This window comes from Ursus americanus, chromosome 23 (assembly GCF_024610735.1).
Source record: "Ursus americanus isolate L20-20 chromosome 23, mUrsAme1.1.p, whole genome shotgun sequence".
NCBI classification, from domain to species: Eukaryota; Metazoa; Chordata; class Mammalia; order Carnivora; family Ursidae; genus Ursus; species Ursus americanus.
Window position 1 is genome coordinate 19,856,238 of NC_142149.1, and position 22,455 is coordinate 19,878,692.

The following is a 22,455-nucleotide window of genomic DNA, read 5'->3' on the forward strand; positions in this document are numbered from 1 at the left end:
CGCAGGTCTGGTCTTGGAGACAGACACGCTCTGAGCACTGCCGGCCGCCGGATAAGCGATGATCTGGGGCCCCGCGGGACGAGGTCGGAGGAGTCTTCCCCGGGGAGACCTCTAAGCACGGTCTCCAGGAAGAACAGGTGTCTGCCGGGGTGGAAGGAGGTGGGCAAAGCGAATAAGGGCTGGAGGTAAAGCACAAGGAAAGGTAATAAGACAAAGTAAGAAATAAGAAAGAGGGGGGCGCCTGGGTGGCTCAGTTGTTAAGCGTCTGCCTTCAGCTCAGGGCGTGATCCCGGTGTTATGGGATCGAGCCCCACATCGGGCTCCTCCACTGTGAGCCTGCTTCTTCCTCTCCCACTCCCCCTGCTTGTGTTCCCTCTCTCGCTGGCTGTCTCTATCTCTGTCGAATAAATAAATAAAATCTTAAAAAAAAAAAAAAGAAATAAGAAAGAGGGCTGTTGAGCGGCTGGAGCACGGGGGTGTGAGCGCAGGGACCGGTGTGGGACGCGCCAGACTGGGCGGCGCGTTGAAACCATACTGGGGTTTGGATTCATCTCCCAGCTCCCTGGAAAGCACAATACGGCCCTAACTCCCGGTCCGGCGTGTGCAGCCGGCAACCCCCGCGGGAGCGGAGGGACGGGGTGTCCCCAGCTAGGGACCTCGAAGTCTCTGTACCCGAGTTCCGGGGAAGCGGAGATTTGGGGCAGAACCATTCTTGGGAGGTGGAGAGGGGAGGAGAGGCCCTGCGCTCGGAACCCGAGCCCACGGAACCGGCTGGAACCGCCGCTCGACTCTTCTCCTCATTCTGATTTTTGCGCTCTGCTTCTCCACCAAGAGTTCCGCTCACACGCGACCCGCAGTCCCGGGCCCCACTGGCTGCTCCCGGCCGCCCACTCCCGCGCGTGGTACGGCCCGCCGGCGCCCACTCCGGGCGCTGGTTATAAAGGCCGGGCGGCTGCAGCCGACTGCGGACTCAAGATGCGTCCTAAGGGGTCGGGGCCCGGCTATGTGAGGCACCGGTTCAGACCCCGGGATCCGGCGGGAGTCAGCCTCGCACCCCCACTCGCAGCCAATCCCACTCCAGAGCCCTCTGCACAGGTGGCACCCGCCCCTGCGCGGGCACCCGCGGCCAGACAGGGAGCAGGATCCAGATCCCCATCCGTCTCGGGACGCCCCGCCGGAGCTCGCGCGACCTCCAAGGCTGGATCGGCGGCAGGACCCCCACGCGCATCCGCATTCTCAGCCGCCCAGGGGAATGCCCAGTCCGTGCGCGGCAACTCGGATGCGCCATGGACCCGCTTCATGTTCCAGGGGCCCTTTGGTCCCCGGGCCACTGGCCTGGGGACTGGAAAGGCGGCGGGCATCTGGAAGACCCCGGCCGCCTACATCGGCCGTCGGCCTGGGGTGTCTGGCCCGGAGCACGCAGCCTTTATCCGGGAGATGGAGGAAGGTAAACTGGATCCCCGGAACCCCAGAGCGGGTGGGACGTAGACATTTCCGTGGAGAAGGGGGCCCAGTCGGCTCCGGGCGCCCCGCTCCCATTGGCGTTCAATCTTCTCGCTCTATCCACTTGCGATGTCACTGTCTGCGGTGCCTCTCCGGTCCCCTCTTGCCTGTCGTCTCCTGATCGTTGTCGGGGGGGTCAGGTCCAGGGGCTCTCAGCGCCCGTTGCTCCGCAGATTTGCGCACTCTCGGGGCACCCGTCCCCAGGCTACCGCAGAGCCAGGAGAGGGGCGGGGTGCTGCGAGAGGGCGCTGCCCCGAGCCTGCACTGGCCCGCGGCGACGGCGCTGGCCCGCAGCGCCCGCGCCGGGGAGGTGGGTGGGCGGAGGGGTTGATTTGGTCAACCTTTTGGCTGCGGGCGTCAAGGCGGTGCTTTTCCCCAGCCTAGGGATGGGCGGGGCCTCAGGTTTCTTCCCCTAGTAGCCTCTCCTGGGTAGCGCGAGATCTCGGGATTGGGTCTAGAGCTCACGGGCCCCCCTACTGCAGTGCTGGAAAAGTCTCTTCCTTCCCTCCACACGCAACAGGTGCGGGGTGGGTGACTGTGTCTGTTTTATGACCCACAAGGCTCCCATGAGTCGGCCAGGCCAAGGCTGCCCTCTGGGTAAGGCGTGGAGTCAATATCTAGCCGCCTCCCTTCTCCTAGGCGCCAGGGACCCAGACGGCCGAGAACTCAGTTCCACCTGAGCTTGGAGGACTGGGATCCTTCACCTCACCCAGGCCCCTCCAGAACAAAAAAAGAGTCTAGTTGGCCCTGGGAGCAGGGAATGGAGTGCTGTACTGGGGTGTGTGTGGAGAGGGTATTGGGGGCAGGAAGGGAGCTCAGTCTTCTCCTCCCTTGTCGCCGACTCTTGTTGCTGAGGGAGAACTGGGGACAGGGCAGGAAACAGTGGGATGTGGGGTGGAATATGCCCCCCTTTTCCTGATTCTGTCGCACTACCTGCTTTTGCAGCGCTGTGCCCTGACCGACCCCCGCCAGTCAAGATCACCCAAGAAGATGTCAAACTGATGTTAAAGCTACTAGAGGAGGTGTGTACTGCCTTCCTGGGGCCAGCTTGAGCCTCTGTTTGAATTCTGCCCAGAGGGGTAGGAGTCCTGTCTGTTCCCGGCTTGACTGTTTCCCTGGGGGTCAGGCTGGGGGTCTCTTTTATGGAAGGCAGGTATATGTGGGATGTCCAGGCTGAAACTGCTCTTAGAGCCAGTTTTCCTCTTTCCTGAGCACGAAACTGAGTCAGGCCCCACAGTGGGTTGATGGCAGACTCTTTTCTAGTAGCCTGGAAAACTAGGGTGTGGAAGGGTTTCCCTTAGTGGCCTAGCTTCCCTTGGAGCCCTGTGTACTCTCTAGCTTCTCCCATCTGTCTGGGAGATCCCAGAAAACAGGAAAGTATTCCCCGTGGACGGGGGTCCTTCTGCAGAGAGAGCGGGACCTACATACGGCGGCTCGCATTGGCCAGTCCCTGGCGAAACGGAACAGTGTTCTGATGGAGGAGAACAGCAAGCTGGAAGCCATGCTGGGCTCAGCCAGGGAGGAGGTAACCGGCTGGGACGAGGGGTGGGGGGTGCGCCATCTCAGACCTACCTCCGTCCCCCTCGTGCCAGGACCTGTGCCTGCCCCTGCCTGCCTTCCCACAGGGATCCTCTCCCCCCACCGGCAGATTTTACACCTCAGACACCAGGTGAGCTTGCGAGATGATCTCCTCCAGCTCTACTCCGACTCGGATGAGGAGGAAGAGGAGGAGGAAGTGGAAGAGGAGGAGGAGGAGGAAGAGGAAGAGGAAGAGGATGAGGAGGAGGAGGAGGAGGAGGAGGAGGAGGAGGAGGAGGAGGATGGAGAGGAGGAGTGGCAGCGTGATCATCTCTATGGAGCCTCTGAGCCGTGAGTGTCCTGCCTTTTCACCGGGGCCATCCCTGCTCTGTGCCTCAGTTTCCCTGTTTGCAAACTGCGACACACCTGGTGCACCTGCCAGCAGGGTTGCTGGGGCTCAATGAGAACACCCCACTGAGCCCAGGTGGGCAAACCCTGGGTGGGCTGGGACCCGGGTTCCCCACCCCTGCGCCCTGACGCTCCTTGCTCCCGCCGCTAGGACTTCTGTGTGGGAGTCGCGGCACCAGTGCCTGCAGCTGGAAACCCTGCAGGAGCAGCTGCGGCGGCTGCAGGCAGAGAACGAGCAGCTGAGAGAGGAGGTGAGGCTGTGGCAAGAGGGGACGGCCACAGGCAGGGGCTGTTGGCTCCCCTGCCACTTCCTCCCCCGCTCCCTGCAGGCCTCTCACCTGGTTGCTTCCTCCCCCCCTCCCTGCAGGCCTCTCACCTGGATGCTTCCTCTCTCCCTCCCCGCAGGCCTCTCCCCTGACGCTTCCTCCCCCCTCCCCGCAGGCCTCTCACCTGCCACTTCCTCCCCCCTCCCCGCAGGCCTCTCACCTGCCACTTCCTCCCCCCTCCCCGCAGGCCTCTCACCTGCCACTTCCTCCCCCCTCCCTGCAGGCCTCTCACCTGGACGCCCTGGAGGAAGAGGAGCAGATGCTCATCCTGGATTGCGTGGAGCAGTTTTGTACGTGAAGCTGTAACCTGGGGGGAGCCGAGGGGAGAACTCAGAACTCACAGTCTGGAGACCTGAGTTCAAGTCCCAGCTCTGGCACTTCCTAGCTGTATGAGCTTGGACGAGTTCCTTGACCTCTCTGAAACTTCATCTTTAGAACGGGATGCAGAGCTCTCCAGAGCGCAGCGGACCGTGCTCCCTGCATGCTGTGAAGAGCTGTGCAGAAGCCGTGGGGCCCCTCTAAGCCTGTTTCCTTTTGTCATTTGGGGCGTGGGAAGGAGGGGCCTGGAAGCAAGGAAGAGAAGGAGCCCTGAGCTGCCAGACACCGGGCGAGGCGCCGGGGCTGGGGCAGTGGCAGTGTGGGTACCGTGTGTTTATGAAGACGAGGGAGGCACGGTGTTTGTCTCTGAGAAGCTCAAGTCTCCCTGCCACAGGCAGGCGCAAGCTGGCAGCCGCTGAGCTCCTGCTGCCCCCGCCCCACAGGTCTGACCTTCCTTCCCTCTGGGCTCCCCAGCTCCCCGAAGGGCCAGGCCCCTGGCGTAGGAGCTGGTCCACAAATTCGGTCACTTCCACCTCCTAAGAAAGGCTCAAGTCTCTTTCCTCCTCCTCACGCCCCTGTCTTGAGCCCAGGCCGGGTCTTAGCTGGTCTCCCTCCCTGTACTGCTGTCTTTTCAGGTCCTTCTGCACACAGCCCAAATAAGTTTTCTAAAACCAAATCTGACCATGTCATCCTCTGCCTAAAAGCCCGAGCTTCCCATGGGCCAAAGGGAAACCTCAGCCCCCCACCCCAGCCCCTGTGATCTGGGCGCTGCCAAGATCCTGAGTCCTCCCTGCAGGGTCTTGTGATTGGCTCTGGGCCCCTCCATGTCCTGTCTGGGCCTCGTTTGCCTTCTTGGCCTGGCCGAGTCCCACTTGCCCTGCAGAGGTCCTAGCTTTGCAGACCGTGTAAGGCAGGACCAGGTGCTGCCGCTGTCACTCCCAGTGCGCCCTTTATACGGTTCGTCCTAGCCCAGAGTAGGCTCTGGTGGGATTTCCTTGCCCATCAGCGTCCCCGGTGAGATTTCCTTGCTTATCAGCGTCCCTGCTAGACGTGAGCTCTGTGTGTGCCCAGACCAGGTCTTGTAGACCGCTCACCCAGGGCCTTGCAAACATTTATTGGCATGAAGACCCAGGGAGGAACACGAAGTCCAGGGTCCCCTGCACGAGCTGAGGGGTGGGGCGGACAGAGGCATCGGGAGGGCCAGACTGGTCCCCGAAGGCCAGGGCAGCCAGCGCTGACTTGCCCCGCTTCCCCCCAGCCGAGGCCAGCCAGCAGATGGCCGAGCTGTCGGAGGTGCTGGCGCTCAGGATGGAGACCCACGACCAGCAGCGGAGGGAGGTCACCCAGCTGAGGACCCAGGTCCTGACACTGCAGCGGTGCTGCCAGACGGTGCGTCCCTCGAAGTGTGTGCAGGGCTCCCTCCTCTGGTCCCGGCCCCACGGACCCCGAGCCCCCTCCTCCCTGCCCTCGCCTCAAGGAGCCCTGGGCTGGGCCACGCCCCGGCCCCTCTGTGCGGTGGAGGCAGAGAGGAGATCTCAGAGAGCACCCGTTCTGCCCCCTCGTTGTCCCAGGGAGGGGACCCAGGCCCAGAGAGGGTCATGGAGTGTTCTAGGACGCCTCATGCCATGTGACCTCTTGCTTCAAGAGTTGCCAGAGGCTCAGCCGTGGGCCTGGGAAGACTTGCCGGTGGTGGTGGGGAGGCCTCGGCTGGGGCTGACCAGTCTCGGGTCTCGGTCCTTTCAGTATGGAGCCGAGACGGAGAAGTTGCAGCAGCAGCTGGCGTCGGAGAAGGAAATCCAGATTCGGCTCCAGGATGAGGTGAAGCCCCCCCTGGCTCCTGCCCGGGAGAGAGCTTGGCGCAGAGCCCGGAACTCAAGGCCCTCACTCAGCTGGCTGACCTGGGAGGGCGAGCTCCTTGAGCAGGCTCTGGGTCTGTCCCTTTGCACAGCCTTGGTGTCTGGCTTGGGGCCTGGCAGGTGGCAGTTCATTTGGGGTCTGAGTGGAGTAGAGTCCAGGGACCTGCCCGGGGGCACGCTGCATGTCATTATGTGGGTCGAGAGCCTAGGCCGTGTGCCTCTTAGCCCAGGCTTCCCAGCACAGGGGAGAGGGTGGGCAAGGTGTGCCGGGCGGGTGTGCCTGGGTCCCCACAGAACCTGCAGGTGGCTTCCCAGCTGCAGGACCTGCGGGAGAAGTTCACAGAGTGTGGGGGCGAGCTGACCGAGGCCCAGGAGGAGGTGGAGACCCTCCGCCGGCGAACCCCGGTGTCCACTGGCCCGGTCACCCACTACACATACACTGTACCCCTGGTGAGGACCCCCGGCCGCCCGCCTTCTGCCCTCTGTGTGCCCGTGCCTCAGTGCTGCTGGCTGATTTCCATCCCCCGTCCTTCTCTGTCCCTGGAAGTAGGGGCTGGAGTTCTGTGGGGATCCCCTGCTAATATCCGCCTCTCCACCCAGGAGGCCCTTCCTGGTTTCCAGGAGACCCTGGCGGAGGAGCTCAGAATGTCTATGAGGAGGATTATCTCAGACCCTGTGTTTTTTATGGAAAGGTACGCTGCTGGGACCCCCAGGCCCTTGCCTGACCCACACTCACCTTCCCGGAGTATGGAGGGGGTTTACTTCTGACTTTCCTTCACTCACAGCACCCCTTGTTAGCTGCCCTGGTCCCTCCCCCTCACCGCCCTTTTCACTGTCCACACGGTGTATGAGCCCCTCATTTCTCCCTGGGATTTTTTCCATGTTGGGGCCCCAGGGACTTTGCAGTTTCGGCTAATGTTGCCTTGGGACAATGATGGCCTTTTTCTCTGTTGAAGGAATCACAGAACGACTACAGAGGAGATGTCACATCTGGGGTAAGCTGGCCGGGGGCTCCCCGTCACCAAGCGTAACTTTTAGCAGCCAGACAACCACCCATGACCCTATCACCCTGGAGAAGGCTCTGCTCTCTGGGCTGGCTGGGTTGAGGTGTTCCGGGAAGGGGCTGCCCCTTTTTCCTTCCGACTTGCCGCATAGTTGGCCATCTGACTTAGGCTGTTCAGGTGGGGGCTGAAGCCTTCCCTTCACCTCACCAGGGACTGAGAGGAGAATGGGCACTGGCCCAGGAGCTGGGAACGTCCGGGACTTGAGTTCCTGCTTGATCCCTTTATTGGCTGTGTGTCCTTGGGCAAGTCATTTGACCTGTCTGAGCCTTACTAAAATAGCAACTAGTTGTGGGCAGGGCTGTGAAGGTTAAATAAGGGGAGGAATATTATCCTTGCTGCTCTGGGTTGTGCATGGGGCGGGGGGGGGGGCGTACCAGGGGAAGGCGGGGCTTGTGCAGTGTGGGTGACCATTCTCCCTCCTTCTTACCTGGTGCCCGGGCTGGGCTGGGTGTGTGAAGCCTTGAGGCTGGTACCCAGCTTCCCTTTCGCCTGGATGGCACTGACGCGGGGAGTAGCCGTCGGGCCTTGTGGGTAGACTGGGGCAGAGAGCAGGAGAGCTGCTCAGCCCTGGTGGCTGGAGAAGTCCCAGGGGAGCGAAGGAGGGGGCTGGGCGCTCTGGCTGGGGCTGGCTTTCAGGGCACAGAAAGACTCTCCTGTCTCCCTGCCCAGGTACAAGCTGTGCTGCAATGAGGCCCGAGAGCAGGACCGCGGGTTCGAGGCTGAGAAGGGGTTAATGACGGCAGAGGATTTTGTGGCAGAACATTTTGTGCCTTCGGAGGAGTTGGGGGCCACAGAAGAGGGGGTGCCATCCGAGGAGGGGTTGACAGAAGAGGCAGAGGAGGCTGAGGCCCGGGAGGAGGTGGAGCCGGAGCTGGAGGAGGCGACGCAGACGAACGCAGTGCCCTCAACCCTGGAGGCCGGCGGCGCGGGCCCCTCTCACCTAAGCATGAAGCGTGTCCTCCAGCAGCTGGCTAACTGGCAGGACTCGGGGTACAGGCGGCAGCTGAGGCAGAAGACGCTCCAGAAAGGTGCGTGCTCCCGCGGGGGCCTCCCTCTGGCCAGCCGGAGGAGGACAAGCTGCAGATCATCAAGCCAATGAAATGTGAGGGTAGTTGAGCCCCCCAAGTGCTCGCTTACCTCACCCTGGCCCCACCCAGTGTGCTGATTTGCATGGGCTTTGCATATCATTTGCATAGGCATCTCTGGGATCCCTCAAGCAGGAACTGTGGCCCCGGTGTTCATTTATGTGGAATTTGCATAAGATTCCAGAGCTCTACCCCCCTGTTCTGGAGGGCTGGGCTGGGAGTTAAGACTGCCGCCCTCCATTGCGCCTTAGCTGCCTCTCTCTGCTGCCCCCTTCCCCTCTCCCCACTCCACCTCCCCCATCCCCAAGCCTCCCCAACCCTACAGCAGTGGCAATAGCAGGCCAAAACAATGTGGGGGGCGGGATCAGAGAGCAGCAGCCTGGGGTGCTGACCCAGGACTTTCAGAGACTGGAGGAGGACAGGGCCAACCACCCTCCCAGGGCCTGGGAGGGAGAGGGGGGTGTTCTGGGGCCCTCCAGGCCATTGGGACAAAGGCCTCTGCCAGCAAGGGTTATAGTCGGACCAGTCCCCTGGGTGAGTCTGAAGATGGGCTAGGGTCTCCTGCAGAGTGGGGGGGTGGGTCAAGGTCTCCTCTCCCTAGCTAGAAACCCCCAGGTTTGGGGAGCTACACCTGCTTAGTGTGTGAGTCCTGCCTTCAAGGAGCTCCCAGGGATACCAAAGGTGGTTTAGTGACTCGCATTGTTTCCTTTAATTCTCACACCCCATAGGGAGGAGTTCCTACGCCCCTTTGTTAGGTGAGAACAGAGCTAAAGTAACTCAGCGGCCGCGGATCTGAGCCTGTTCACTACTACGCCATAATGACGTTCCTGGCCTATCGCTCACGTCTGACCCTGTCCTGGTGCCTGCCTCGCCTGCTCTCAGCTGTGAAAGTTAGAGCCCGTTGCTAGTCTCACCGTCATAAGTGGCCTGCCCCCATTCTGATGGCCCTTTGGTCACCCGCAGCCTCATCAGGGTTGCCATGGAAGGTTGTGCAGTTTGTATACTGAACAGTGACCTCTGTGGCCGGCCAGGGCAGCCTGCACAGCAGTCAGTCGTGGCCATCTTTCTGATATAGCCGACAAGGCCTCAGCCCCTGCCCACTGTCCAGGCCCGGAGTTCACATCCACTCCCCTTCTCTTCCAGGCTTTGCTGTGTCCCAGCAGCCTGCAGAGGCCCCACAGACAGCCTGAGGCCCCTCCTTCAGCTGCCTGACCAAGTCCCACCTGCCCCAGAAACCTCCTTCCCATCCTTCCAAACAGGACCCTCCGGTGTCACCAGCCACCTTCTGTCCTGATGAACCTGGGCTGGGGCTTGAAGACCCAAGCCTCCACGCTTTTCTGAGATAGGGGACCCTGGCCTTGGCTCTGCAGCTGGGGCAAAAGCTGCGGCAGCTGGGCCCGGAGTCACGTGCTAGCCCAGGGGGTGGTGGAAGCCCCAGGGGAGGCCTGTCAGCGGCCAGACCTGGCTCTGAGCTGGGCTGGGGCTGGGGCTCGGGCCTTGGTGAGGGAAGGTGTTCTGATGACCCTCCTAACAACATCCCCTGACCCCCAAGTTAAAGGTGACCCCCGAGTCCTTGCTGACTTTTAGGGACCTGGCCCTCTTCCTCCATTCTTGGCCCTTTCTTCTCGGTCCCTCACTACTGTTGGTAACCAGGAGTGTCTCTATGGGTGGGTGAGGGGTCCCTCTGTCCACTGGGGGCCTCCTCCCTACCGCCCCGCCTGCGGCCCTTGAGTATCCAGGCTCTCCGCCTAAGTCACTCCCTCCCTGCTGTCCTCCCTGCAGCGCCCCTCGTTTCTTCATTCTGGCTGTTCTGCCCTTCCCCACTCTTTACTCCTAAACAGCCGGAGTCTGGGGCTCAGGACCCCCGTCGGCCTGGGCCTGCTCCCTGCTCTGCTGCTCTCTCTTCTGTTCTTCTGTTGCGTGTCAGCCCGTACACCTGTCGCTGCAGAAAATAAAGGACGTGTGTGCTACCTGGCCCGGACTCCCGCGTCTTTCTCTGCGAGTGTGTGCACGTGCGTGTATGTGTGTGTGTGTGTATGCACACAGGTGTGTGTGTGCGTGTGTGCGTGCGTGCGTGCTCATGCATGCAGCTTTGCTGGGGCAAGGTTGTGGAGAGACGATGGGCTCCAATACTGAATCACGTGCCACAGGCTTTTGGTTAATACATCACGTAGTCACATTCAAACCCCGTGGAGTGGTGGGTGACCTGATAAAGGGTTGTTGGAGGGTGAAACAGGCCCAGGCAGGTTAAGTGACCCTCCCAAGGGTCTAAGAGCTAGCTGCAGAACTGGGATGTGAACCCAAGCCCTCGGGCCTCCAGAGCCATGCTCAGACAGACTCCCTTCCCTATTTGTCTGCTCCAGGGATTCTGGCCCGGAGCCCTGGCTGCAAAGGGTAAGGCACGGGCTAGAGTCACCCACTGTCTTAGGCAGAGGTCCCTCAGACCTGGGGTCAGATCTGCAACAGCATTTGAAAACAAGTTGTTCTGAAGCTGGTCCAGGAAGCACTCCTGGGGGAGGTGGGGAATTGAGAAGGAAGGAAGCTAAAGGGTGTGCTAGGCACTGAGGTTTAATCTTACTGGGGAACTCTGGGAAGAAGTGTAGCCCTTTGCAACTTGGCTGGTCTGTGGACCAGCATCATTGACATCTCCTGGGAGCTTGTCAGAAATGCAGATTCTCAGGTCCCGCCCCAGACCTATAGAGTCAGGACCTGTGTGGTCACAGGACCCCGGGGACTGCACATGCATGGTAAAGTTCGGGACCCAGTGAGATGGAGCCCATCTCAGTTATGCCACCCAGGGGGTGGGGAAGCTGGGCACGCATTGCCCCGCTGACATTTGTCACTGACAGCCTTGGGCATTAACGTTGCACTCTGTGCCCCGTGCGTGGGTAAGGAAAAGCCTCCTGGCAGAGAACTCTTTTTTAAAAAATTTATTTATTTATTTTAGAGAGAGAGAGAGAGAGAGAGCAGGGGGAGGGGCAGAGAGAGAGAGAGAAGCAGACTCCCTGCTGAGGGCAGAGTCTGATGACAGCGGAAACCAAGAGTCAGATGCCTAACCGACTGAGCCACCCAGGCGCCCCAAGAACATGGAGGGTTCTAGTGGAGCACGGACAGCACATGCTGGAATAGATATTTTTAAGTGGTTACACTTCATGTGTGTATGTATGTAGTAGCGTCCATGCCCAGCACGGAGCCCAGTGTGGGGCTCGAACTCACGACGTGGAGATCAAGAGTCGCCTGCTCTACTGACTGAGCCGCCATGCACTGTCTCTTTTACGTGGGTGGAGGCGTGATGGCCTTTGGGGTCCTCTGGTGCGGCGGCTCAGGCCCTGCACACAACAGCTTTTGAAACATCTGGGTGTACCTCCTTCCCCAGTGTGCAATTACAATGATAAATGGCAGCTTCTGAGAACTGGTGCAGTTTGTAAACCAGGCAACGGATCATGGTTTTCCATTTTGGCAGCGGACATCAGCCTTGGGCTCCTTTGCTCTTGATCCGTTCTCCTTGCATAAGGCAAACAGTGCCCTTCTTGGCCACCCATAGATCTCGAGTTTGGGAGCACCATGGCCTGAGCCGCGGCCACCAATCCTGCAAACCCTGCTAATTAGGTCCACCTTGCCTCTGATGGTTAAGTGCTGCCACCTGGTCCCCTCTGTCCTGCAGTGCTGTCATCCCCACCGACACTCAGTAGCCTGGGCCCATAGCAGCATCTCCTACATCACCCCGGCCCGCTTCCTTGTCCTCACTAACACGTTCCTTCCGTCCTCCGGGAAAGGACTGTTCTTTGGACGCTTGCAGGGACCGTGATCATGTGGTGGTGGCTCTGTCTCACACGGCAGTTCGTTCTAACGTGCCTACCCGTCTTCTGGCTCCTTCCTCGGTCCTCTGCTGGGGTGGTTCGGGCGCTTGCCTTCACCTGCTATGGACTTTCAGGGAGTCACTCCCAGCAAGGCGTTAGGACCGGCTCCACATGTCCTTGCCAGGAGCCGAAAGCCTGAGTTGTGGGAGACTGTCCTCCTCTCCCCTATCAACAAACTGCCTATCTGGTTGCTCCGCCGTTCTCTAGCCCGCCTCCCTGGTCTGCTGGCCTCGAAAATCCCCTCCTGTGGGTGCTCTCCTGGTTCCGGCTCTTTCCTGGCTTATTCAGGTCCTGCAGTATTCTGGGTGAATAATCCCTTCCCCCCATGTTTGGGATGGTTCTTTTTTTTTTTTTTTTAAGATTTTATTTATTTATTTGACAGAGAGTGACAGCCAGTGAGAGGGAACACAAGCAGGGGGAGTGGGAGAGGAAGAAGCAGGCTCCTAGTGGAGGAGCCTGATGTGGGGCTCGATCCCAGAACGCTGGGATCACGCCCTGAGCCGAAGGCAGACGCTCAACCACTGCGCTACCCAGGCGCCCCTGGGACGGTGCTTCTGCACACCCCAAGACTGGACCCTAGTTTTTGGCGTGGAAGCCCCGAAGGGAGGTGGGGGAGATCTTGAGAAGCATCACTTTGCAAGGCCTGTGCCTCAAGGAGATCCTGGCACGGTCTCCAGGGAAGGGGAAGCTGCTTTCTTCTGGCAAGGGGGAGGCACTTCCTCCAGCCCAGAAAGTTCCTGGAAACCTGGGAGTTCAAAATTCTTTAGGGCATCTTCTCAAATGTCCCACGCAAGGTGTCATGGTCCCATGCTTTTCATTCTAGGACTCTGACCGGAGGAGACTTGCTGGGGTTCCAATCAGCTTCCTTTGTTATCTCACCACTTACATTTGGGGATCTTGGGCTTGAGTTAATGGTTGGCTGACCTGAGCCTAACATTTTCTTCCTTCAGAGATTCTCTGATGATTAGTGGTAGCCAACGAACACCGCAGCCAGCATCATCATAGCTCTTCTGTCTCAGATGCTGAGGCCGTTGGCTACATCCGCGTACCCCATGCCGGTGCACCAGCGATGAGAATCTTAGGAAGGCTGTGGCCACAACACTCCAGGGGTTATCAGCACCCTGCTTAATACTAGCAATTGTCTGGCTAGTGAAGGGTCAAATTCCAGAATCCCAAGATGGCAGTGTTGCTTTCTACAACCCTTCTAGGACCAAGTGTTTTCAGATGAGTCTCCCTGCCCAGAGGCAGACTTGGAAATAAGGATTTGAGTGCAAGTAGTTTATTTGGGTGGTGATCCCAAGGAACACCAGTGGGAGCGTGAGTGTGCGACACAGGGTAGGGAGGCCCGTCACCAAAGGATGTCCTCGAGCAGGTTCCTGCTGTGGGGAAGGGGGTCTCAGTCCTGCCGGGGAATTCTGGGAGACAGAGCTGAACACCTCAGCATTACCCCGCCCTAGGGTGAGGGAGCTGGGGTAGTGATGCTCCTGGTCTCACCTGTCACGGACTCAGAGCTGCTTCTGGAGGCACTAACTGCAGCGTGTGCAGCCTGCCTTGCACTCGGAACCCCCTGGGGAACGGTAGCACGTGCTTGTGGGAGGATGCTGCTGACAGGCAGAGAGCTATGAGGGAATATGGGTGAAACATCAGCAGAGCCTGTGCCGGCCACTCACCCGCCCATCTGACGAATATTTTTGGATACCTCCTGTTCTTGGAACCGGGGACACAGCACAGGGAAGAGGAACATGTGGTCCCCACTCTTACAGAGGTGCCCTTCTAACTGGGGAGGCGGGCAATAAGCTAGTTAATGAGACAAGGACAGGGAGCAGTGCCAGGGACTCTGGGGCCCTCGGGGGCCGTTAGAGAGTACTGGGCACCGCATACGAAGCAGGAGGAGCAAAACCTGTGGGTCTCTCAGAAGAGGCATGTCAACCAGGACCCCAAGGAGAAAAAGGGGAGCCAGCCATGTGTGTGCCTGGGAAAAGCCTTCGGGGCACAGGAACGGCGAGGACAAATGTTCTGAGCAGGACCAAGCACAGCGCGTTAGTGTAAGGAAAGGGGAGGAAGGAACGTGACACCTGCCAGGAGGGAGGACAGCAGGGCGGGCTTAGGGCTTTGGCCAGGAGTTTAGGTCTTATTCTAAGTGTGACAGGAAGCATTGGAGGGTTAGAACCTGAAGTGGCACAATTTGATTTATCTTTTAGAAAGTGGACTCTGGTTGTGACCCCACCACCACTTTCCACCTGCACGAGTGGATTCGGGGTCCATGTGAGGCTCCAGGGACACCCAGAAGATGGAGTCATGGTCCCTGCCCCCAGGAGAGTGCTCCGTTCTCCCCGCTGCCTCAACCCTGTCCCCACCAGCTCCCCTCTCCTGCCCCACACTCAACACAATGGGATCCACTGGAAGCTAGTTTATTTGGAGTGGTTTGTCATGGGGCTGGGGTGGGCTGAGAGATGGCTGGGCGCTGAAGCTCTGTGCTAGGGACGTCGGTCCCCTTCCTCAGCGCTGCGGCGGCCGAAGTCCATCCATCCATATGCTGCTTCTTCCTCCTCCAGCCACGGTCCCTGCTTCTTGGACAGGTCTGAGGGGCAGAGGGCGGAGAGGATGTGAGGCTATGGGAAGGACCTCTAGCCGCTGGAAACCAAGGCCGGGGCCAAGCCTGGCTGGGTGAGACAAGCAGGGATGGCTGTCACAGCTCCTACCTGCCACCGGCTGTGGGGGACCCTGGAGCCCTAGCTGCCTTCGCTGGTGAGGGGCTGCGCCCAGCCGGTCCAGCCAGTGTGGCTCCAGGCCCCTATTTGCCCCTGCACCCGAGGGTGCATCCTGCAGCTGGGAGTGGGGCTTCCAAGAAGCTTCAGAGAAGGTGGCCAGAGCCAGTGCCAGGACCAGCACGTACACACACAGTCGCTGCATCTTGTCTGCAAAGGAAAGAGGGGCAGAGCTGAAAGACGTCGCGGTCCAGGCACCCAGAGGCAGGGGCCCGGACCGGATGGACTCTGGATCCCTCCCTGCAGGCAGGTAATTCAAAGTGAGCTTTTCAGTAGGAATACCAAAGGGCACAGTAGAGACAGCCCGGTATCTCTGTGGAGACCGCCAGCGTTTTCACTATGTGGTTGGGTCCCCCTGTTTCTGCGTCACCCATGGAGTCAAGCTTCTCCTGCCATTTTTGCTTAACTGGGGAACATCCTGTGATTGTAGTTAAGTAGTTAAAAATGAAGCTGTTACCATTTGCACCTGTGTGTCGGGGGACCTGAGTTTGGGGAAGCCATAACACAGAAATAAACTGGATACTCAAATGAATCTAAAATTCAAATCTAAAATTCTAGTCTCAGCATTGGTGTTCTTCCAGCCTCATTATTCTGATTGGCTTTACCTTCCAGGAACACACTTATATGAATAAAATACTACTCTTATCTGTTTTCCCTAGTGGGATTCTCCGTTAGCGTTCCTTTGGAAGAGAAAGGGTTCTTGGTACTAAAGAAACAAGGTAGAAAAACCAGTGATTTAGAGCTATGCTGGCCCGTACGAGCCGCATGGCTTGTCCAATGTGGTAGCTGCTAGCCACATGTGGTCCTTCACATTTAAATTAATTAAAATTAAAAATTCTTCCCCCAGGCTAGCCACCTTTCCAGTGCATCTGTGGCTGGTGGCTACCATATTGGACGGTGCAGATACAGACCCCATCATCATGGAAAGTTCTCTCAGACAGCGCTGGTCCAGGAAAGAGCTTGAGATGGGATCCAGAACCCAGATCCCTGGGTTCCAGTTCCAGCCCTTCCCAATAATTTGTGGGACTTTGGGCAAATCACATTCTTCTGGGCCTCAGTTTGTTCACCCAAGGGATGGGAGAACAGCCTTTGTCTTTCTCACCTCGCAGGACTGGGGTGAGCATGGAGTAAGAGGGTTGAAGCAGCAGGTTGGCTCAAAGGAGAGGGTTGGGAGTGCCAGGGTGGGTTCTAGAGCTGAGACCTAGTCTGGCCCTGAGCTAAGAGAAGGGGGGCAGCCCTGGAGATACCGAGGTGTGAGCCTGGTACCTTGATGCAGGGGGTCGCCCCATCAACCCTCTTCCCCTGCCTCTGCCCTCCTGGGTACTCTCACCTGCAGAGCTGGGAGGTGGGTGATGCTGTAGCCGGCCTGGTGCCTTTCCAGTCCCTGCACCGCTTGGTGCCCCGGCCCTGCCTTATAAAGCCCTCAACGCCCCTCCCAAACGCCCATGGGGCCAGCCTCCACCACAGCAAGACAAAAGGGGGCGGGTACAGGTGTATCACCCCTGCCCTGCCCTGCCCTACCCTGCCCTGCCATTCATTCAGTCAGTCACCCACATGGGGGAGGGAAGGAAGTTGACCTTCAGTGAGGGGCAGGGGCGGGGTCGGGGCAGGTCTTCAGCTGGGCATGAGGGCAGGCAGGAGACAGGCTCCCTGGGGTCAGGAACAGTGCCCCCCACCCAGTCCCTGGGGTCAGAGTCCTGGTGTGCATCAGCCCTCTGACTATGTCCCCACTGCGGGGCAGGGGAAGCGGATGCACCGAATGACCTTGGATTCAGAGGAGGTGTATTTCACCGCACACTGGTGTTTGAAGAGCAGGGAGTGTGTGGATGTGGAGGGCAGTATCGATCCCCTGTCCCCTCTGCCCGGCTCTGCAAACAGGACGCGAGGTGGTTATCGGGGGCAATGGGCCGTGGGCTGATGGCCCCGCTCTCTCTGCCTGGGGGCTGCAGCCTGGTTACCTCCTCACCTCCCCTGCCTGGAAAACCCCGAGCGTCTCCCCCTCCTTGTGCCCTCTGTGCCAGCTGGGGTTGGCTTGCAGCTCCCCTCCACATCAGGTCCGCCCTTTACTCCCTGCCTCTTGCAAACCCTCCACCCAGGGCCAATTCCTCCTGCAGTTGGAGGCTCCCTCTTTTTGTTTTCAAGGGGAGATAGCAATCTGTGCCACACATTCACCACTTTTCAATATAAAAATACATCTTCAAGTGGTTAACAAGGAGACTAAAGGGTTTGCCCAAGATGTGCCAGAAAAACCAAAGAGTGTGCTTGTTGACTTATTTGATAAATTGCCTCCCCCCGACCTGGTTTGGACGGATGTAACTAGCTCTAGGCTGCTTCTGGTTTTTCCACGGTTTGCATTAGAGGTTTTGCTCTTGTTCACGCTTCATCAGGGCCCCTCCTTGTCTGGGGGAGTCTTGATGCTCCTTGGGCCCTGGATAAGGGGCAGTGGTACCCACGCTTACAGCCAGCCTGCTGAGAATTAACAGGTGATGGAGCAGGCAGCGAGGTGTCCATGGCAACCCACAGCCGAATGTTCTGGTGAATAACCACTCTAATCCAGGGCAGTGCTCGGTGACTCAGCAGATGGAATTGAGTGAAAACGACAAAAGCAGTGCAGGCACTGGGGATAATGAACTGAATCCAGAATCTTAGAGATGGAAGGGGGTTTGGGGGACGGTGGTGTGGGGAGCAGCTCTGTGCACATGCTGGAGGAATAGAGATGTTCGCGTTACCATGGTGACGGGAAACGATAAGCTTTCTGCGGAGCCTTAGCTGTACCAGAAGCCAAGATTTCTGCTATGGAGGGGGTTATGCACCCCCACCCCAGCTGCCCCGCTGTTCTTGGCAGGCTGGTCACACCAGGGCTGGTGACAGCAGCAAACAGAAGCGGGTACCCACTCAACAGGTGATGGTGGGTCCCTACAGACTGCGGGCACCGGTGGGCATGCAGGGAGGGCTCTGCTCAGAGTCGGGAGACAGCAGTCCTCCCAAGGTGCTCACAGTCACGAACCTGCATGATTTGCTCTCAGGGGAACCTCGTCCATTGGGAAAGGGAAGGGTTTCCGGGCCCTGCCCTTTTCCAGAGGTTGAACTTTAGGCAGATCTCTCCTCCTCTCTGAGCTATTCTTCAAGAAATGAGGAAAATAACTTGGGTCGGGGGGGAGTCTTGTGAAGGTGATGTACATAAAACACCATGCGCAGTGTCCAGAACATCGCAAGTACCTAATTTGTTTGCACCTTCTCCCTTATCCTCTTCAGGCCTCAGTTAACCTCATCTGTGAAATGGGAATCATTCATTCCTACTTCATTGGGCTGCTGTGAAGGGGAAATGTAACAAGGTCTGTGCACGCACTTTGCACACATTGGAAAGTTTCTCCTTTCCCAAGACTTAGGAGGGCAATTCCCTAAAAAGCATCATCTGTGAATCTAAGGTTCTCCCTCCTGCTGGCCATAACTCAGAGGGACACTTGTCCTGGGTTGCCACTGAAAGAGGTGGCAGGGATGGAGCCTAAGGAGGCTGGACCTCTCAGAGGCCAGCACCGATGGCCGTACAGAGGATCTGGGAACTGGTGAGGCCAGGATAGACTCCTGGCTCCAACACTGACTCGCAGGGTGACCAGAAAATCCAGTTTCTGAGTCTACCAAATTGAAGACGAGATCCCAGTCCCTGGGGCCCGCCCCCTCCCTCTCTCTGTGGCCCCTGTGCTTGTTCTCACAATAGTGACAACACTGAGTGCCAGGCTCTTTGCATGAATAAATGTTGCTGCTCTTCATCGTGGTCCTTGGACGTAAGTCCTAGTGTGTTCCTATTCCACAGATGAGGAAACTGAGGCTCGCACAGGTGAGCAATCCCTGTCCTGAGTTTACAGGACCAAGGAGACCTGGATCTGAAATCCTGATTCTGGGATCTTTCTCCTCCCAGGAGGGGTGTGAATACTGGTGCCCCAAAGATGTCCATACCCCAATTCCTGGGTCCTGTGAATATCTGAGGTTACATGGCAAAAGGGACTTTGCAGATGTAATTATAGACTTCTAAGTAGAGAGCTTATTCTGGATTATCTGAATGGGCCCCATTTAATCAGATGAGCCCTTAAAACGTTCTTTGGCGGGACGCCTGGGTGGCTCAGTCTGCTGAGCGTCTGCGTTCGGTTCAGGTCATGATCCCGGGGTCCTGGGATCAAGTCCCGAGTTGAGTTGGGCTCCTTGCTCAGCAGGGAGCCTGCTTCTCCCTCTGCCTCTGCTTCTGTCCCTGCTGTGTGCTTTCTCTCTCTCTCTCTCTCTAACAAATAAAAAAAAAATAAAACAAAATAAAGAAAACATTCTTTGGCTAAAATGTCCTTTGGCTAAAGGCAGAAGTGATGTGGCCGAAGGATGAATCAGAGATTTGAAGAATGAGGAGGATTCCACCTGCCCTTGCTGGTTTGAAGATGGGAGACGGAGGGCAGCAGCTGAGGGGAGCAGGTGGCCTTCAGCAGCTCAGAGAGGCCCCCAGCTGAGGCCCCGGACCGCAAAGAACTGAATTCAGCCCACAGTCTGGGTGAGCTTGGAAGCGGGTTCATTCCCAGAGCCCTTAGAAAGGAGCGCAGGCCTGGGGACGCCTTCATTTTGGCCCAGGGACCCACGCTGTCGCCGGGACTCCTGGCCTACGGAACCGTCGGGGCATGAGTCGGCGGGGTCTTAAGCTTCTGCAGTCTGTGGTCATTTATCTTGGCTGCAGCAGAACACAGATGCAAGGGGTTCTGGCCTCAGGAAGGGCTCTGTCGGTGAGAACTGGCCCTGCGGGAATTTGCATGTGATTTTTCAAATACAGGTAAGGAGGGTGTTCGTCAGATACCGGGCGTTCATCCGTTCCATTTTCCTTCCGGTAAGTAGCGCCTGCCGGAAGCCAGGGGTAGGGCGAGGCCCCGGGGTAAGAGGTGAATGTGATGGGCCCTTTCATGGCTCGCTGGCACGTAGAGTCCAGGCGAGGGGCACAAAAAATAGACATCATAACAACATGGGGAGGATGTTCCCTGGGAAGGGGGACTCCCCGGGGGCAACTCTGCACGCCTGACCACACTCCCATCGGCCAGGGCTGGCCCAGGCAAGCAGACGAATTGGGGAGCTGCAAACTGCTGTCAGAGGCCGCCGGCCTCCTCATGGTTTATTGGGGGAGAGGCTAAGGAGGCCCTCTCTGCCCCAGGCAATGCAGCCTGTGGAGGGGTGAAGGTGGTGGTGGGGAACAGTGACACCTGGGAGGTGCTCTGTCAGTGTGGGCATCCGTGGTCCCTCCCCGGGTGGGGGGCTGCAGAGGAAGAAGTGGGTTCACGACTTCGGCTTTACCTGCTCTCCAGGGCGATCAGGGAGCAGGACCAAGAGGACAGCCCGCAGGCTGCTCTCAGGCGGAGCTGGAGAGGGTGCCCTGGGGTGAGCTCAGGGGCCAGGTGACCTGCCCGGCTGCCTTGGAAGGAGAGCAGAGGGGACCCCCGTGTTCCAGCCTTGGCCTCCTCTCCCTGGCCCCCTCTCTCCCCTTCTCATCTGATGCCCACCTGTGCCTTTGATCAGCGGCTCTCAACCCACACCTGGCCTTAGGATCAGCTGTGGGGCTCTAAACCCACCCCCATAGCTGGGCGCTAATCGGAAGTCTTCTCCAGTCAGAAGTGGGGGTGAGACCAGGGGGTGGCTGGAGTCTGTGTGCGGGACTGGTTTGTGGACGTGGAAGGCCAGGACAAGGAGGCTCTGCCACCCTGGGCCGAAGCCCAGCTTTGGCACTTCCTAGCTGTGATCCCAGGCAAGTTGCAGACTTAGCACGCTCCCGTACTTGCCCGGGGGGACCTCCGTGAGGGGTAGATGAGACACCTGCAGCATTCACCTGGTCTCTGCAGCATGCTGAGTTCTCCCTAAGGGTCTGCTGCTATCACTGGTATTTTCAGCACCACAGCCTTACGTGCCCCTCATCCATGTTGCTGCATCCTGCTGACTTCCAGAATATTCTACCCCGCTTTCCTTGAATATTTTCTTCTCCACTCTTTCCTATAATAGTCCCTGGAGTCTTTCCTCACAGGTTAATGCTACCTCCTCCATGCAGGCCTCCCCCTAGCTCCTCAGGTCCACCCACCTTCTGCCTCCCTCAGCCTGGCTTCCCCCTGGGGATTGTTTTGCCTCCCATATCTTAACAGCAACACCTTCCAAGGTTGCATGAGTGCTGACATAGCCTATTATCTCACTTAACAATCAAAATCAAGCCCAGAACCCTGTTTGCAGACTGTCAACACTCCTTGAATGCACACTTTTGTCAAAACCCATTGAGGGCGCACTTAGGATTGTGCATTTCATTGTACATATATTCTATTTAAAAAAAAGAATCGTAATAAAGTCAAACTCTAGTTAATAAAGTATTTAGGGCGAAGTGTATCGTATTCATTTTGAAATGCATAAAAAGAAGATGGATAGATAGGAGATGGACAATAATAAAATCATAGACTCTAGGTGGTAGGTATATGAGTCTTCACTTTAAAATTCAACTTCTCTGTGTATTTGAACATTAAAAATTTTTTTTTATTTTCTTATTTTTAAAATTTTTCTTATTTTTTATTTTTATATTTTTTAGGATTTTATTTATTTATTTGACAGAGAGAGACAGCCAGCGAGAGAGGGAACACAAGCAGGGGGAGTGGGAGAGGGAGAAGCAGGCTCCCAGCAGAGGAGCCTGACGTGGGGCTCGATCCCAGGACTCCAGGATCACGCCCTGAGCCAAAGGCAGACGCTTAACGACTGAGCCACCCAGGCGCCCCAAAATTTTTCTTATTTTTTAAAGATTTCATTCATCTATTTGTCTCAGAGAGAGAGAGAGAGAGCACAAGCAGGGGGAGTGGCAGGCAGAGGGAGAAGCAGGCTTCCCACCGAGCAAGGAGCTGGACACAGGACTCGATTCCAGGACCCTGGGATCACAACCTGAGCCGAAGGCAGATGCCCAACCGACTGAGCCACCCAGGCGTCCCTATTTGAACATTTTTATGATACAATATTAGAAAGTATTTTGTTTAGTTCTGTAAGTGGTTTTAAGAGGGAAGAGGATCCTAAAAGCACCAATGTGAGGGCAGTCTTTACTCAGGGGCATTTCAGAGTTGAGGGTCGGCCAGGTGAAGCTGCTGCCCATGCGGGGCAGGTGAGGCAGTGGAGCTGTGAGCCTGGCCGGTCCTCTCTGGACTCCGTGTGCTGCCGCCTCTCCTGGGCCACAGCCTCTGTCCCACCCTCTCTCCGGAAGCCCTGCTCCTGCTGAATTTGCCTTTGCTGTGACTGCCAGTTCCCCCACCTGCCTTGGTTCTCACAACCCACCTACCCCTCCTGCTCTCACTTTCCTCCCTCCCCAGCCTGGCCCCATGGTTTTTTTTTTTTTTTTTTTTTTTTTTTTTTTTTTTGTTTTTTTTACTTCATTTATGGGCTATGCACCTAGATCGCTGCTCCTGTCCTGCTTCAGAACCTGCCAGGCTAGTCCCCAGCCATCACCCCTTCCTCAGCTCCCACCTCTCCATCCCTGCAAACAGGAAAGTTCCTGAAAGTGGCCAGCTGATTCAATTGCAAATTAATATTCTGCAGCTGGATGGTTGCCTGGCAACGTAGTGAGTCAGCCGCGTTCTCCCCGCTGGGACCACAGAGGTCTGGGTCAGCCTTCTGCTCTTTTCTCCTTTCCTGCATCGCTGGAGGGTATGTAGCCCTGTCAAGGTCAGCCCGTCAATGACGGCCCTCCGTCCCAGACCCTCCTGCCTGCTC

The 22,455-nt window shown here is 57.8% G+C and overlaps 2 protein-coding genes across 4 annotated transcripts; one reads left to right on the top strand and one right to left on the bottom strand.

Annotated features, from left to right (window-relative positions):
• Positions 1 to 716: 716 nt before the first annotated feature.
• HAP1 (huntingtin associated protein 1) lies at positions 717 to 10,053 on the top strand. Of its 3 annotated transcripts, none has more exons than XM_087854394.1 (13): positions 718 to 1,447; positions 2,449 to 2,525; positions 2,912 to 3,028; positions 3,152 to 3,372; positions 3,581 to 3,680; positions 3,979 to 4,045; positions 5,332 to 5,462; positions 5,817 to 5,891; positions 6,245 to 6,379; positions 6,530 to 6,621; positions 6,886 to 6,924; positions 7,663 to 8,021; positions 9,222 to 10,053. In XM_087854394.1, exons 1-13 carry the CDS (start codon positions 976 to 978, stop codon positions 9,266 to 9,268), a joined length of 1,932 nt encoding a protein of 643 aa, XP_087710520.1. In that variant the 5' UTR covers positions 718 to 975; the 3' UTR covers positions 9,269 to 10,053. The 3 variants fall into 3 exon arrangements, with proteins under 3 accessions (XP_087710518.1, XP_087710520.1, XP_087710519.1); XM_087854393.1 differs by having other exon boundaries at positions 719 to 1,447; positions 8,807 to 10,053; XM_087854392.1 differs by having other exon boundaries at positions 717 to 1,447; positions 7,663 to 10,053.
• A 4,262-nt stretch (positions 10,054 to 14,315) lies between these two features.
• GAST (gastrin) lies at positions 14,316 to 16,080 on the bottom strand. The gene is made up of 3 exons (XM_045781566.2): positions 16,037 to 16,080; positions 14,641 to 14,856; positions 14,316 to 14,519 (listed from the first exon to the last, which is right to left on the bottom strand). The coding sequence occupies exons 2-3, from the start codon at positions 14,849 to 14,851 to the stop codon at positions 14,416 to 14,418; spliced, it is 315 nt and encodes a 104-aa protein (XP_045637522.1). The 5' UTR covers positions 14,852 to 14,856; positions 16,037 to 16,080; the 3' UTR covers positions 14,316 to 14,415.
• Positions 16,081 to 22,455: the final 6,375 nt, after the last annotated feature.

Coding starts and splice junctions, on each gene's coding strand:
- HAP1 (XM_087854392.1), top strand. CDS start 976: ATGCGTCCTAAGGGGTCGGGGCCCGGCTATGTGAGGCACCGGTTCAGA. Junction 6,380..6,529: donor ACACATACACTGTACCCCTG/GTGAGGACCCCC, acceptor CTCTCCACCCAG/GAGGCCCTTCCTGGTTTCCA. Junction 6,622..6,885: donor CCTGTGTTTTTTATGGAAAG/GTACGCTGCTGG, acceptor TCTCTGTTGAAG/GAATCACAGAACGACTACAG.
- GAST (XM_045781566.2), bottom strand. CDS start 14,851: ATGCAGCGACTGTGTGTGTACGTGCTGGTCCTGGCACTGGCTCTGGCC. Junction 14,520..14,640: donor TCCCCCACAGCCGGTGGCAG/GTAGGAGCTGTG, acceptor TCTGCCCCTCAG/ACCTGTCCAAGAAGCAGGGA.